This window comes from Diplotaxodon limnothrissa, linkage group LG3 (genome assembly GCF_057381915.1).
Source record: "Diplotaxodon limnothrissa isolate DT_005_m linkage group LG3, D_limnothrissa_male_GT1.1, whole genome shotgun sequence".
Taxonomy (NCBI): Eukaryota; Metazoa; Chordata; class Actinopteri; order Cichliformes; family Cichlidae; genus Diplotaxodon; species Diplotaxodon limnothrissa.
Window position 1 is genome coordinate 36,907,889 of NC_140598.1, and position 15,156 is coordinate 36,923,044.

At 42.4% G+C, this 15,156-nt stretch overlaps 1 protein-coding gene across 1 annotated transcript; it reads left to right on the forward strand.

Moving 5' to 3' along the window:
- The first annotated feature begins 11,511 nt into the window (after positions 1 to 11,511).
- On the forward strand, positions 11,512 to 14,829 carry LOC146635636 (uncharacterized). The gene is made up of 6 exons (XM_085350612.1): positions 11,512 to 11,720; positions 11,887 to 12,112; positions 12,220 to 12,286; positions 12,695 to 12,838; positions 13,635 to 13,784; positions 14,618 to 14,829. The coding sequence occupies exons 1-6, from the start codon at positions 11,512 to 11,514 to the stop codon at positions 14,749 to 14,751; spliced, it is 930 nt and encodes a 309-aa protein (XP_085206738.1). The 3' UTR covers positions 14,752 to 14,829.
- Positions 14,830 to 15,156: the final 327 nt, after the last annotated feature.

Below are 15,156 nucleotides of genomic sequence, written 5' to 3' on the forward strand. Positions count from 1 at the left end.
AGTTACTGTAAGATGACATAGCATCAAGATGCTACCCAAGACAACCCTGAGTGTCCAGGCGATCTGATATCCTTGTGTTGGTGTTGTTCCCTCGTCATCATAAATAATGTTGTTCCAGGTTCAACATTGCAAGTGACCAATCACCTTCTCCTGACGTCATCCGCGACCTCGAAAAAAAACAAACGCCTTCAAAAAATCTACTTCACTTGCGAGAAGAGAAACCACCTCTGTAAGGACAATATGTATAATGCTTACCGTTTATTAAGAAAAAGTATCCTGAAATTCAAAGAATTCAAGTTCCTGGATCGGCGGACAGAAGAGGTTTCTCCATTTCTGTGTTAAAAGTGTGGACTTCAAACTACCAGTTTTTAAATTGTGTTGATAGGCCACATAAAACCAGAGTTATGATTAAAAAATATGCGCAATGTTTTTTTTCCTGAATACTAACGTTGTGTTTACAGCAGGAAGGGAAGCACTTGAAAGTATTCTCTGTTTGTGACAAAAAAAAAAGACAGAAAGCAAAAACCTTGGTTTTCTATTAGTGGAAAAAAAAATTCTACTTTTTTATACTCGAGTTTTATGCTTTTTGTCTGATTTGAGATCAATTGTTTTAATATAGTATTTCAAAATGAAAAAATAGCTGTAAATTTTGACATGTTAAGGTGTGCTGAAAAGAATGATACCAAACAAGACAAGATAAACGGTTTTTAAAGGTGAAATGTAGAAGTAAAATCCAAAGCAGACAAAATACCTATTATACCTAGCATTTAGTCACTTTTATAAAGGTTTTATGAACCCATAAATTGAGGGAAAAAATACTGGGCCAAGAATGGACCCCTGAGTCATTCCACATAAGAGCAGGGTTTTTATGAGGAAATTTGTACCCCAGCCTAACTGTAAAGTTAACTACTGTGCCATTTCAGTTCTGTGCTGTGCTTTATAACTTTAAATAATTTGTAATATTTTTTCTAATACAAGTTTCAAGAGGACTTAAGTAAAAGGGAGTTTAGAAATCTGTCTACAGTTGGATAAAACTTTAGGAACAATATTTATGGTTAGCAGGAACAGTGTGAAGCCTTCTATAAATAACAGTGCGTGAAATATCTTTCAATTTGCGAGAAGGAACAATGTCCTGGATTGATTGTGCATCGATCCATTGGTAATTCCTCAGGGCTCCACTAGAGGGATTCGCGCCTCTTGTCCTTCACTCTGTACAGACGAGTGAAAGCCAGCGCTTTGTGTCAGTATCATCATTCATCTCTCCTCGTTTCCCCTGTTTAAGGTAACTGCACGCACAGAACTCTGTGAACTCTGTGTATTACAGTTGACTATTAGCCCACCATCATTGTTTATTGTAAGGAAAGAGGTGAATTGTGGACAGTTTTTGCTGAGAAGTTTCAGCTGAACTCCGTTGCTGTTTAAGCTAGCTTTCACTGGTGTCCCGCCTTATTGAATGACAGTTTTTCTGCCACTATCTGTATTTAAGTTAACTACTGAAAGACATATACAGCGCATAAAGTATTATTTCATTACTGTTGAAAGTCAGCGAATGTGTCAGCTAACATATGTGAGTTAAAAAGATGTATTTACCTTATGTTACAGTTCAAGTTGTGCAGCGTCTAAATACTCTCATAAGTTAAAACAGGGCAACTTAGTTTGGAAACTGTGGTCCTGAGACTGAGTGTATCCATGCAGAGAGAATATGGTTTGGGTTGTGTTGTTTTTGTAACACTCAATACAGACGAGTGAAAACGAGATCTGCGTGTCACTATCATTCATTCAGCTCTCATCATTATTTCCACTTTTTAAGGGCACAAAAATACCAGCAATCTTTACATAATGTTTTGTAAATTCGCACAAATGGGAATAATGGCGATAAATGTTTTTCAGTAACTAGTAATCTAACTAATTAGTATTTCTGTTGTTACAATGGTGTTGCTATTACTAACAAGAAAATGCAGTGCGGTCAACACACAGAGGGTTGAAGCTGTCTTTAGTTCACAAATATTTAAGAGAAACCGGCCAAATTATAAGCCTGAAGACAAGACGTTAATGAAGAACACAGATGTAAGAGCGGTCAGACTCAGGACAGATAACTGGAAAACTTTTATTATAACTCTGTATCTTGGAAGGACTGAAATAATGTTTCAGTATCTAACATTTGATCTGTGAGTTTATTCTCCCAAAACAATACTTTTATTGTTTTGACATTTACAAACTGAGGTTATTTTTTATTATGAATATGACCTTCTGAATTTACTGAACCTTCCTGCCTTCTTGGGGCCATTTGTTGCCACTTACATGTGTTAAATGGCTGCCATTTCCACTGTGTTCAGTGGAATATAACCAAACTTGTTAAAGGATAGTTTTTTTTCTGTCCGATTTAATATTTCAGTGTTAATTTCTTAAATCAGCCTAAAATGGCTGAGCAGCAAAAATCCCCACACCCATACCCCTAGTGGTCATTTTGTGCCCGTTGACTTCCATTATAAACGCTATTTTTCACGGCTAAAAAATTACGGTCAAAGGGATCGTCATGAATCCAGCTTAGGTTTCGTTTTGTACTAGAGGCCTTAGAGTTGTAATTTTTTTATTTGTCCACCAGGTGGCGCCCTTGTTTCACATTTGACGCCTGCTCGGAAATACCCCTTTCCAGCGGCCTGCTCGAGACACACTCGCGGGAAAAGGCACACTCATTCCCCGCATGCAGCGGGTGCTCGGCCCGCTGACCGGGCTGGACCATTTCCTTCCCTTAGGATCGTTTGATGGCGCTTTTTTTTTTTAAATCAACAGGAAATGACGTATTTGTTTTCACGTGGTAGCGGAAGTGTGTGCTGCAGACACGGAAACCGAACCATATGCCCCGGCGCTGCGCGAGACACACCCGCGGCAGAGGCACTCCTCCCCGGGGAGCTGGAGCAGCAGCGCCGCCTGGAGACCATTTTTGGCTTCTGCAAAAAAAATTAAAAATGGATCGAAATGAATGTTGGTGTCAATCTTTTGTCCATCTAAAGGCCTAATTATAATAACAATAAAATTTTACTTCAAATGTTTTTTTTTTTTAAATATTTAGTTTTTCTGTTTTTTGGGGCTGAAAAACAGGGCGCTCATGTAATACAACTGGGATTTAAAGGGTTAAAACAACGAAAATATAATTAAAACTTTATATGAATATTTCAGGGAGAAGTAGTTTTAAAAGACTGACCAATTTAAAGTGAAAAAAAAATTTATATTTAATATTTTTATTGCACTTTTTGGGGAATTGTCCTTAGGCATGCATTTTTTAATGTGCTCCTGCAAAAAAAAATAATGGCAGGTCAAAATGAATGTTGGTGCCAATCTTTGGTCCATCTGAAGGCCTAATTATAATAACAATCAAATATTACTTCAAATGGTTTTTTTTGAAAATATTTAGTTTTTTTGTTTTTTGGGGCTAAAAAAACAGGGCGCTCATGTAATTAAACTACGATTAAAAATAAATAAATAATTAAAATATATTTAAAACTTTATATAAATATTTCAGGGAGAAGTAGTTTTAAAAAATTGGCTAATTTAAAGTGGAAAAAAATATGAATATATAATGTTTTTATAGCAGTTTTGGGGGCGTGGCACAAAATGGTCATTAGGGATAAGGGTGTGCGCTTTATTAAAAGAAAACAGGAAATAACTTTTTGGTGCCACTTTGACTTCTTTTTGATATATTTAACATTTAATTAGTACAAGAACAACATTTAAATGGCATATAAACGTAATGTTAGGAAAATATAGAAAACGGATAACAAAAGGTCAAAGGAACATCTATTCAGTGTGACTGACAGGTGATCTCCGTGCAAAGTAAAAACAGCACAACTGTGAGCTCTCAGCAACTCCCATCTCAACAATGATGTAGACAAAAAAAAGTGGAAAATAAAACACACATTTTAACCAATTGTCCATCAGTGGCTTCTGTCTATTTCAGTGTAATGAACTCTGCAGTATCTTCATGATCCAAAAAATCAAGTCCAGCATAGAGCGGCTGAGTGAATGTGGTCTGGACTCTGTGGAGGAGAGTCATGGTTTTAGAGACGCTGTAGAAAGACAGAATACCTGCTCTGTGATCCAGGTACACTCCTACTCTGGAGGACCGAGGACCTGAGAGGACAGTTTGGATTTTGTTGTACCAAAATTCATATTTGTTGATATAACACTTCAGTGACCACGATTTTTGATTGAATCCAAAAAAACACGTCTGATTTTCCTACTCTTCGGATATTCTTGTATGTGACTGCTACTTCAACTCCTTTTCCTCTCCACTCCACCTCCCAGTAATAACGTCTAGTCAGACTCTCTTTACTCAGGATCTGAAGCCATCCAGTAAATCTGTCTGGATGATCAGAATAGGATTGTTCTTCTTTGGTATACATAGCTTTTCTGTTCCCCTCAGATAATAACAGATGTGTGTTTGCTGTGTTTGGATCCAGTGTGATTTCACTTGAATATTTTAAGAATCCAGCTCTGGTCTTTGGCTCTGGTGGTGACAGTAAAACATCCTCTTCAGTGACTTTTATTTTTGCAAGTCAAATTCGGTACAAATATGACTTTTATTTTGTAGTACTTCACAATAAAGCCTATCAGATAAATGATTTAGCACCAACCTAAAAATAAACAAACCATATAGACTTTAACAAAATTAAGATTAAGAAACTGCCATGAAATCTTCTGTAAAGATGATCTAAATATTGCATAATCCATGAGCCCAAGTTCATCGAGCAAGAACAAGGATTTATATCTTCATACCCTGAAACACGTCTGCTAGAAGTAACCTGTGAAGCTCTTGTCTGACCTGAAACTGTTTCAATCCCCCTTAAACAACAAAATGACTGGATGTGCATCAGTGAGGGTGGTGTCTGCCCATCATTATGGGCAGCATTATTATTGAGATCTGATAATGCTGTTGCACACCATTATCAGATCTCAATGTTTCCTTCTTTGGAGTCAGAGTGGTATGATTTGGACCGATAATTGAACTGGGACGAGAAATGAAGGGTTTTGCTTCAGGAGCCAACTTGGTGTCTGCACCTCCATCAGGGGAATACAGGAAGGCGATGTTTATCTTTAATCTGTTAAAAACTAACAGAAACACTATAATGTGACATCCCTGCTCTACAGGATGTGAGGAGAGTGATGTGGAGTGCTTTTGTGTCTGACATAAACATGTGAAACCAGTTCAGACTAAAGAGTGAAACGCTCCTGCGAACGCCTTCAGACCGGTGAGCAAAGCACATGGAAGAGCTGCAGGTAGATGCAGGTGTGGCTGGTTGAGCGAAAGATGAATGAGTGAATCTTTTGTCCTGGGCAGGTACTTGTGTAGGAGGCTGTCATCAGGAGGAAGTGAGTTACCTGTAGATCAAGTTAGCAAGCGGGCGCTCATTCACATGTTTTCATACAGAGGAATGAGTAACTCCCTGGATTTGATCCAGAATGGCTGATGAGTTGCTAGACTTGCTTCTAGAAGGACTTTCGAGTCCACAGCAGGTGCAAGACATTATCATGAAATAATGGGACTCCTGCGTGCGAGCTGCACTCAGCTTCAGATTTGACCTGAATAAGATTTTAATATGTAGGCCAGCGTGACCTAATAGGACAGTGAGAAGCTCAGAGTGGCTAAACGGACTAAACACAGGCGGAGCAGTCGTGTCAGTCGGGGTGTGTCGCTGGGAAGCTATTTGTGTACACACACAGACATACACCACCCGAGGCATCTCTGTTTGAATACTCACTTTTGTGTTAAAGGTGTAGAGAAAGTGTCTGTTTCTGTTGGCGTGTTTTTGTAAACCTTCCTGTTTAACACCCGCAGACTGTTAAACACACAATATGCAATCAGAGTGGATTCAGAAAGGTGACAGGCTCTCGTTTACCTTATTTCAGACCATGAAAAGCTCCTTAAATAAACAGGGAACATTGCTGGAATATAAATCCCTCCTTTGTCCTCAGAGAAAAGATGCCCGGACTCATCTTAAGCCAGCTAAGCTTTTGCCATTGTTGCAGATTCTCGGTCTACCCGCTGCACCAAGACGAGGATAATGTAATGTTGACATAAAGCGCAGCCCTCTCTGCAGAAGCCAAGAAGCTGTCTGATTGCAAGTGCACGTCCGTGCTGCAACTGATCATCTTAATTTAACTCTGCAAAATGTTCTGCAAGAGGACGTTGTTTTACACCAAATAACAGTTTTATGGGTCCCTGCAGGTCCTTCTAAAATAGTTTAAAACCCTCCAAAAGTAACCATGAGCAGGATGCCAAAGACATCTTAGATTGTGCTGAAGAGATTTCAGCTGAAGTTAAGCTAAGGCCGGGCTCATGTAATACCAGTTTGCTTCAATCTTGTGCTCTTGATTTCCTGGTTTCAGTGTTTTTACTGTTTGCTCATCTTGTTTTATAAGGAAAGTCCACTTTAAGAAAAGGAGAGTAATACCAGAAGAACAATCCTGAACATGTTTCAGGCTTAAAACACCAGCAGACTGTTGTGATTCCTTCACCTTCACCTCCTCCGTCCTCTTTGCTCTGGTGACGCTGTGTTCCCAAGCCAGCTGAGAGCTTGTGTCCTCCTAACGAGGTGCCCAGGAGGCATCCACACCCCATCCTGAACCACCTCAGGGTTCCTGTCGGTGTGGAGGACGCCCCTGAGTAACCGAGCTCCTCAACTCTTTTCCCCTTAAGATGGTATTAGACCAACTCCCTTGTACGCTTAATGATGACTTCTGTCACCTGTACATAAATTTGAAAAGCTTCCAGAAGTCCTGTCGCCTTCTTTTTAAGCTCGTTAGACTACTGTGACCTTATGACCAAGAATCTACACGGACGAACAGGTTCTGTTTTTTTTTCCGAGGACAGCTGTGTAGGCAGCGACCACGCTCACCTGTTGTTATGAAGTATGACAGAAACTACTCAGTTCAGAAAAGAGAAACAAACTAAATCCTTGTAAGCATCAAAGGTGGAAAGAGTTAAGCCTCGGTAAACCCGCTGCGTGGGACACTGCATGGCACGGTGACGTCACACGGTCACATCCATTTATCACTGCTGTTAGCCGCAGCAGCATTCTGCAGACCGACGGGTGTCGCCACTCAGACAAACCTCCACATCATGAGAATTTGAGCATTTTCCACAAAGTTTCATCTTTTTCACACTGTTGCCGCATGTCCGTCTGTGTAATGTGTGAGCTGCTGGTGCATTGTTAAAACTGCAGTTAAACCCACACGATGGTATACTCACGTCTTTAACCGAGCTGCAGCATCAAAACACACAAAGTTGTAAAATGTGAGACATGCAGGACTGCGGCGGCTCACGACAGCACATGTGACGTCATTTTGGAAAATGATAAATGGTCTGGCTCTTATGCAGCACTCAAAGCTCTCCATGCAACAGGCGTTTTTCTCTACGCCAGAGTGCTTTGTGTCTGACATTCACACATGAGCTGCTCTACATGTGGCTCAGGCGGTAGAGCCACAGTTTGACATTAACTCTGTCGTGAGGTGCCGTTTACCATGGCTCGTTTCAAGAGTCTCTACCCCGCCTCTAAGGGAGAGACCGGTCACCCTTCAGAGGAAGCTCATCTCTGCTGACCCGTGTCATAACAGGAACACAATCACACACTCTGATGAAGCTCCAGTGTGTGTTTGCGTTCAGGGTTTGAAGAATTCCTGTCATTCATGAAATTCTGTCCTGTAAACCAACCAGCGCCTCTTACTCCAGCAACAATGCATGATGGGATACAATGCGAGGATAGTGACCCTTGGTTGTACATTACTCGCAGTGAGGCATTGTGGGATACTTTGAGTGTACTATATACAGTGGGGCAAAAAAGTATTTAGTCAGCCACCGATTGTGCAAGTTCCCCCACTTAACCTTCCTGCCTTCTTGGGACCTTTTTGTGCCACTGCTATGTGTTAAATGGCTGCCATTTCCACTGTGTTCAGTGGAATATAACCAAACTTGCCACAGGATAGTTTTTACCTGTCAATGTTAATATTCCAGTGTGAATTCCTTAAATCAGCCTAAAATGGCTGAGCAGCAAAAATCCCCACACCCATCACCCTGGGGACCATTTTCTGCCCATTGACTTCCATTATAAACGCTATTTTTCATCCCCAAATTATCATTATATGATTTTATTTTTTCTTCTTTTCTTGGATGTCAATGAAGACTCAGGGCCTTGAAGTTTGAATTTTTAAATTGCAAAAAAAATGCAAAAAAATAATGGCAGGTCAAAATGTATGTTGGTGCCAATCTTTGGTCCATCTAAAGGCCTACTTATAATGACAATCACATATTACTTCAACTGGTTTTTTGTGGAAATATTTAGTTTTGGTTTTTGGGGCTTATAACACAGGGCGCTCATGTAATAACACTGGGATTTGAAGGGTTAAAACAACGAAAATATAATTAAAACTGTACATGAATATTTCAGGGAGAAGTAGTTTTACAAGGTTGGCTAATTTAAAGTGTGTTAGGTGAGGCTGTGTGCAGACAGGAATAGGACCCAAGGTGCAGACTCCGGAGACAGAACTTAAACCAAAACAGCTTTAATGCTGAACGCAAACATGACATAACGGGAAAAAACTCAAAATAAACTTACACCGATGGACAGGTAAAACACACAGCAAAATAAACGGTAGATTGCGACACAGACACTAAGAAACACAGGGCTTAAATACACAGAGGGAACAATCAGGGAATGGGTAACAGGAGGGAAACACAGCTGGGGCAAATCAGGCCTAACGAGACAAGGGGAAGCAAAACCAGACACATTAACATCAGACATGGACTTTCAAAGTAAAACAGGAAACATAACACAGACTCACGGGCAGGCACTATAACAAAGGGAACAGAGACGTGGGAACAGGGCAGACACAAACACTGACTGAACACGGGGAAATAGGAACTTAGGATACACATAGACGCGAACTAGACAAGGGGATGCAGGTGATAGGGGAGACAGAGCAACTAAAGAAGACAGAGACATAAGCCATAAGACAGAACTCAAACCAAAAACTAGAAAGTATAAATAATATCATAAACTCCAAAAACCCTGGGTCGACGACCCAGGCATCCTAACAAAGTGGAATAAAATATGGATATATGGTCTTTTTATAGCGTTTTTGGGCGTGGCTGAGAATGGTCCCTAGGGTAATGGGTGTGAGTTTTTTAAAGGATGGCAGGAGGGTTAAAATGATGACAGAGGTCAGTAATTTGCACCAGAGGTACACTTCAACTGTGAGAGACAGAATGTGAAAAAAAAATCCATGAATCCACATGGTAGGATTTGTAAAGAATTTATTCGTAAATTAGGGTGGAAAATAAGTATTTGGTCACCTCAAACAAGGAAAATCTCTGGCTCTCACAGACCTGTAACGTCTTCTGTAAGAAGCTTTTCTGTCCCCCACTCGTTACCTGTATGAATGGCACCTGTTTGAACTCATCATCTGTATAAAAGACACCTGTCCACAGCCTCAAACAGTCAGACTCCAAACTCCGCCATGGCCAAGACCAAAGAGCTTTCGAAGGACACCAGGAAAAGTATTGTAGACCTGCACCAGACTGGGAAGAGTGAATCTACAATAGGCAAGCAGCTTGGTGTGAAAAAAATCAACTGTGGGAGCAATCATCAGAAAATGGAAGACATACAAGACCACTGATAATCTCCCTCGATCTGGGGCTCCACGCAAGATCTCATCCTGTGGGGTCAAAATGATCATGAGAACGGTGAGCAAAGATCCCAGAACCACACGGGGGGACCTGGTGAATGACCTGCAGAGAGCTGGGACCAAAGTAACAAAGGTCACCATCAGTAACACACTACAACGGCAGGGAATCAAATCCCGCAGTGCCAGACGTGTTCCGCTGCTGAAGCCAGTGCATGTCCAGGCCCGTCTGAAGTTTGCCAGAGAGCACATGGATGATACAGCAGAGGATTGGGAGAATGTCATGTGGTCAGATGAAACCAAAGTAGAACTTTTTGGTATAAACTCAACTCGTCGTGTTTGGAGGAAGAAGAATACTGAGTTGCATCCCAAGAACACCATACCTACTGTGAAGCATGGGGGTGGAAACATCATGCTATGGGGCTGTTTTTCTGCCAAGGGGACAGGACGACTGATCCGTGTTAAGGACAGAATGAATGGGGCCATGTATCGTGAGATTTTGAGCCAAAACCTCCTTCCATCAGTGCGAACTTTGAAGATGAAACGAGGCTGGGTCTTCCAACATGACAATGATCCAAAACACACCGCCCGGGCAACAAAGGAGTGGCTCCGTAAGAAGCATTTGAAAGTCCTGGAGTGGCCTAGCCAGTCTCCAGACCTCAACCTCATAGAAAATCTGTGGCGGGAGTTGAAAGTCCGTGTCCCCAAAACATCACTGCTCTCTAGAAGATCTGCATGGAGGAATGGGCCAAAATACCAGCTACTGTGTGTGCAAACCTGGTAAAGACCTATAGTAAACGTTTGACCTCTGTTATTGCCAACAAAGGTTATGTTACAAAGTATTGAGTTGTATTTTTGTTATTGACCAAATACTTATTTTCCACCCTGATTTACGAATAAATTCTTTACAAATCCTACCATGTGGATTCATGGATTTTTTTTTTCACATTCTGTCTCTCACAGTTGAAGTGTACCTCTGGTGCAAATTACTGACCTCTGTCATCATTTTAGGTGGGGGAACTTGCACAATCGGTGGCTGACTAAATACTTTTTTGCCGCACTGTAAACCACAGTAACACTCGCAGACTCAGGTCGTTCATCTGGTTTCGGTTAAACATTCTTTAATCCGCCACACCTGCTCGCTCATCCGCCTAGACGTGTGTGTGTGTGTGTGAAGTCATTTTGTTCCCTGCAGAAAGAAAAACACACACACCCTCACGATGTTTTACTCTGCGGGGGTGATGAGGCGTGTGCGCCGCCGCGTACGAGCCGCTGACAGTCGTGTAGTAACAGCGAGCGCTCGTGTCGACGCCCGCAGTGTCTTCCTCCGTGTCCGCAACAGTAGCCAAGGCAAAGTTTTGCCACTGTTACCATGGCAACTATCGCTACAACACCCTCAAGGTGAAACTGCGTTTGTCTCTCAAGGCTGTCCATGAAAGTGGAATAAATATTGACTCACACGCGTTCGCAAACAATGAGAGAGACGTTTAATGTTCGCTGTGTTTGTGCAAACTGCAGGCTTTGATTGCGTTTAATTAATTTGATCCAAGCAGGAAAAACCCAGAATAACAGCTTTCATTGGCCCAGATAAGAGCAGCAGATTATTTCTTTATTCCTTTATCTTTAGTGAATGAGGAAGAACGTGTTGGCTTTTCTTCGACCTCGACTGTTCCAAATGCAAACTCTAATATTTGATCTTAAAGTGCAGTAAAAATGCAACTTTATCTGTAATCACTGGTCTTCATGTCGCATTCACGTCTGAATGTTTTCATGCGTTTTATCATTTAAATTAAAAGCAAAGTTTAAATTCAATCATAACACTGTTTAATCATCATGTATCCCTCTTTTGTTCTCCCTCAGTGTCTGCGGACGTTGACGGGTCACACCGGTGGGGTGTGGTGCAGTCAGATGGCGGCTACCACGGTGATCAGCGGCTCCACAGACCGGACGCTGCGCGTGTGGGACGCTGAAAGCGGCGAGTGCGTGCACACGCTTTACGGACACACGTCCACCGTGCGCTGCATGCATCTCAACGGCAACCGGTAACAGACTCACACACACACACACACAAATTAATGTTACACATGAACTCATAGAACTGGGTCAGCGCAGCTTTAACAGAGACACAAACACACACCTCTGGTTCACCTTGACCTGATTGGCTGTCACTGCAGCGATGTAATGCCTCTCTCTCTCTCTTTTTCTCAGGGTGGTGTCGGGCTCTCGGGACACCACGCTGCGCGTGTGGGACGTGTCGACTGGCCGCTGTGAGCACGTCCTGACTGGCCACTTGGCGGCGGTGCGCTGCGTTCAGTACGACGGGCGCCGCGTGGTGTCGGGCGGCTACGACTACATGGTGAAGGTGTGGGACCCCGAGACAGAGGTGTGCCTGCACACGCTGCAGGGACACACCAACAGAGTGTACTCGCTGCAGGTAAACACAGAGCAGGAGTCTTTAAACTGAGCTCTACATGAGGCGGTTTAGCATCTTTGAGCTCCTTGTTTTGGTTTTGACTCCACCTCTCCCACCCCTCTCTGCAGTTTGACGGCGTGTTCGTGGTGAGCGGCTCGTTGGACACTTCAATCAAAGTGTGGGACCCAGAGACAGGTAGACCTCACGGACTCTGTTTTCTCACTGTGAACCTGGAGTTATTTAATGAGTTTATTTCTGTATTCAGACACTAGGGGGCAGTAACTCTGGATGACAGGCTGAGTTTATCATTATTACTATAGATTTATTTTGCTTTACATATAACGCACAGGAACATAACTGAAACACGGCCGCCTCTTTCTCTGTGATAAATGAAGAAAGAAAAACAAATATGGTTGATTTTTAATGGTTTGTGGCAAATAATGCAGAAAGCTGCTGCAATCGCCTCTTTTCACTTTTATCTAATTTAAACAGAATAAATACAGTGATGCTCAGAGCGCCCCCTGTTGGTGGTAACCTGCTGTAATCATATAAAAATGAAACGCATGGGTGTCAGTCTAAGCTAAACGAGTGTCTCTTGTTCAGGTGGGTGTGTCCACACGCTGACGGGCCACCAATCGCTGACCAGCGGCATGGAGCTTCGAGACAACATCCTGGTTTCCGGGAATGCCGACTCCACGGTGCGAGTGTGGGACATCCGGACAGGACAGTGTCTCCACACGCTGCAAGGTGAGAAGCTGGTAACGTCCCTTAGAGGGAATCTGTCCGCTTAAACAATGAGAGCAGCTTGAAGGTGAGGGTCGCCGTGGAACTTCTGCGCCAGATCGCTGACTTGGCAATAAAACAGGCTGACTCAAAAGTCCGCAACCCGCTGGGAGGAAGTGAGGAAACGGGGGGCATTGTAAAGGCTCTGAGATGACGTGAATAATCATGTTAAGGTCTGAGGCAGAAAGTGAACCTGAGCTGTGGTCAGACTCGTGAGAAATAAAACAAACCACAGGGTGTTTGTTGCTACGAGTTCTGAGGATACTTTCATGCAAAGTCTGTGACAGCCTGTTTAGTCTTTTATGGTTGTGGATTTCACAGCGTTTGCTGTTCATCTGTTCAGCTCACATGTGCGGGCAATTCGAGCCACATGGATTTAGCCAGAAAGTACAGCTAAAGGGAATGTGAGTGGTTTCAAGGGTTTTTGGTGACTGGATGAAAAATTGGACTCGCTGCCAGTGGTATTGAACTTTATTTTCTGGGACTGTAAATGTCCATGTAATTTCTCTCTTTTTTTCTTTTTGGAAATCTGTCCAGCAGTAAATATTTTAAGCAGCAAATATTTTAGAGCCAAAGAAGGAGGAAATGATTCAATATGAGAATTTACAACTCAGTGAAATCAGGTTTTATATCAAGATGCACATGCTGACGCTCATATAAGAAAGGATGCATAAAGTGATACCGCTGAGAAGAAAGGCTGCTCATGTAGAGACAACTGGTTGAGGTCAAGGGTCACGGTGTAATGATGCGTACTTTTCAGGTCCCAACAAGCACCAGTCGGCGGTGACGTGCCTGCAGTTCTGTCGTGGCTTGGTCCTGTCCAGCTCTGACGATGGGACGGTCAAACTGTGGGACCTGCGGACCGGAGCTTGGCTGCGGGACGTGGTGGCGCTGCAGAGCCGAGGATCAGGTGAGGAGTTCGCGCCACCTTAGGTCGCTAGGGAAAAATGTATTTTTCTGGCTGTTACTGAGTCAATTCATTTGCAAAGAGGTATGTGGTGCTTGCTTTTCTGTTTGTTTGTTTTTGCTAGAAGGCTGCTGTGATTGCCATTCACTGAATTGTAGTGAAAGTTTGAAAATGCACAAACTGCAAACACAGGGGTTTCTTTCACTTTGAAGGCAGTCAGTCACTTTTTCCATCCTGCACAGCTGGAAACGTGCATGACAGCACAACTTTTAATTTATAAGCAAGCAGCCTGTATCCCATTCGCACTGCACTTTTCACAATTTCACTCGTGATTGGTGAGTGGTTTGTGTTTGCGGCGCCTTCCATGCAGATTACAGGTTACCGTGGCGGTCTGCTAGCAACTAAATCAGTCACAGTGTGGTGTTCGGTGTAGCTCATGTACCTCTTTGGAACCAGTTTCACCCAATCTTGTCAGAAAGTACACGTTTCTATAGCAACCGGTGTTTCCCAGTCCAAAAAATATACAAATTAAAAATGAATAAATTCTCAACTTCATCATCATATAAAATGATACAAAGAAGATATTTTTAGTAACTGACTTAATTATATATTATGTGGTTTTTTGTAATGTCAACATTTTAATGTGGAACTAACAAACAGATTAAATACATTCACATTTCAGTAGAAAAGACGCTAAATGAACTGTAATGGTGCAGGTAGATGCAGTATTCACTCTGTTATTAAATATTAAGAATAGATATACGTACCTGAACTTTATTTATGTCCTCACCTGTTATCACATGTCTGTGGCTAAACCAATCACGTCTTTGATCCAGGTGGAGTCGTGTGGCGAATCAGAGCGTCCGACACTCGCCTGGTGTGCGCCGCCGGCAGCAGAAACAGCACTGAGGAGACCAAACTTCTCGTGCTGGACTTTGACCTGGACGAAAAGAAGAAAGAGACGGACTGAGGAGGAAGTGACATCATCAAACGCGGTTAAAGCCCAGATTTTTTTTTTTTTTTTAAAGGATTTGGGGGTCGGCTATTTTATTTCATTTTTTTTAAAGAAAAGTAACAGAAACTCATCACACTTTGACTTTTTTGACCAAAGTCCTGACTGGATCCGACTCTTCTCGTCAGTCAAACTGATAGATGTGAATGTTACAGCTCGTCTCTGATTGGCTGGCAGAGGCGGGTGGATGAACCCAGTGTGGATAATTCAAACAGTGTGACTGATAAATCCACAAGGACAAAAAACATGGATGTAAATGGACAAACAAGTGCATTTATTTCAATCAAAATGGCCCAGAGAGGACGGCTTGTAAGAGAAGTGTTGGATTTCTTGAATGTATCCAATGAGAGGAAGAACGAGGGC

What these genes read in the sequence shown, in the direction of transcription:
- LOC146635636 (XM_085350612.1), top strand. Translation starts at nt 11,512, where the DNA reads ATGTATCCCTCTTTTGTTCTCCCTCAGTGTCTGCGGACGTTGACGGGT. An exon ending in ACAGAGTGTACTCGCTGCAG is followed by an intron (nt 12,113 to 12,219) that starts GTAAACACAGAG and finishes CCCTCTCTGCAG; the next exon opens with TTTGACGGCGTGTTCGTGGT. An exon ending in AGTGTGGGACCCAGAGACAG is followed by an intron (nt 12,287 to 12,694) that starts GTAGACCTCACG and finishes TCTCTTGTTCAG; the next exon opens with GTGGGTGTGTCCACACGCTG.